The sequence below is a fragment of the Perkinsus marinus genome, assembly GCF_000006405.1.
Source record: "Perkinsus marinus ATCC 50983 genomic scaffold scf_1104296955380, whole genome shotgun sequence".
NCBI classification, from domain to species: Eukaryota; Perkinsozoa; order Perkinsida; family Perkinsidae; genus Perkinsus; species Perkinsus marinus.
The window spans coordinates 1-822 of NW_003207774.1; the positions used below are offsets into that span (position 1 = coordinate 1).

Genomic DNA, 822 nt, shown 5'->3' on the forward strand with positions numbered 1-822 from the left:
CAGGGGTAGACAGTAGAGATTGTTCTGGAAGGGGTATGGCACCCACCTGGACCACACTGGTCTCTTGGGCGAGCCAAAAGGGTTGCTGCCTCACCTTTCTCTTATCCATACATAGCTGACTCGCTGATGAACGTTCCAGTACTCGGGGCCAGATCCTACTGCCGCATCGAGTAGCTCGTCGAAATAGTCGTAATGGCTGATGCACAAAGCATTTGCCTTGGAGAGAGATTGCTCTTCAAGAAATGATATCGCCACGGCGTTATTCACGACACGAGTCGTGACGAGAATGATTCTCACCTGAATATAACATGACCACCCATGTCAAAGAGGAACTTCTCTGCAGTCTCGTCCGTACACGCCAAACCACCTTGATGACCAACTTAGTGATCGAACAGAATTCACCTTTCATTCCTACCTGCCGCAGATCCTGCTTCCACAAGTGCCCACGATTCTACACCATGCTGATTCAGCCGAGTTGCTGCTCCCAATCCTGTAGGCCCTGCGCCTACTACCAAGAAGTCGACGCGCATGTCTGCAGAGATAGTCATTTACAAACAAACCTACTTTCATAAAGCTCCCATTAACATTAACGACATTCACTGTTATTAACAATCGATTACTAACCGAATCCAATCTTCCGAAATTTGCACTTGAGCTTCGGTGCCACGGAACGGTGGCTGGCTGCTGCTGAGTGTACGCATGGATATCCCATAGCGTTCTCGTCCAAGTTGGATACTCGTGTGAGCTTCACACTGGAACATAGAAGGTTACACATCTGAGCAGCTCAGATGCTCAATAAGAAAGAATGAACAAGGATGGACT

At 48.4% G+C, this 822-nt stretch overlaps 1 protein-coding gene across 1 annotated transcript; it reads right to left on the reverse strand.

Moving 5' to 3' along the window:
- Positions 1–94: 94 nt before the first annotated feature.
- On the reverse strand, positions 95–548 carry Pmar_PMAR002511 (hypothetical protein; the record flags this gene model as incomplete). The annotated part of the gene is made up of 3 exons (XM_002775733.1): positions 95–196; positions 298–367; positions 416–548. Coding segments are annotated over 3 exons (305 nt in total), but the record flags the coding sequence as incomplete, so codon positions are not given.
- Positions 549–822: the final 274 nt, after the last annotated feature.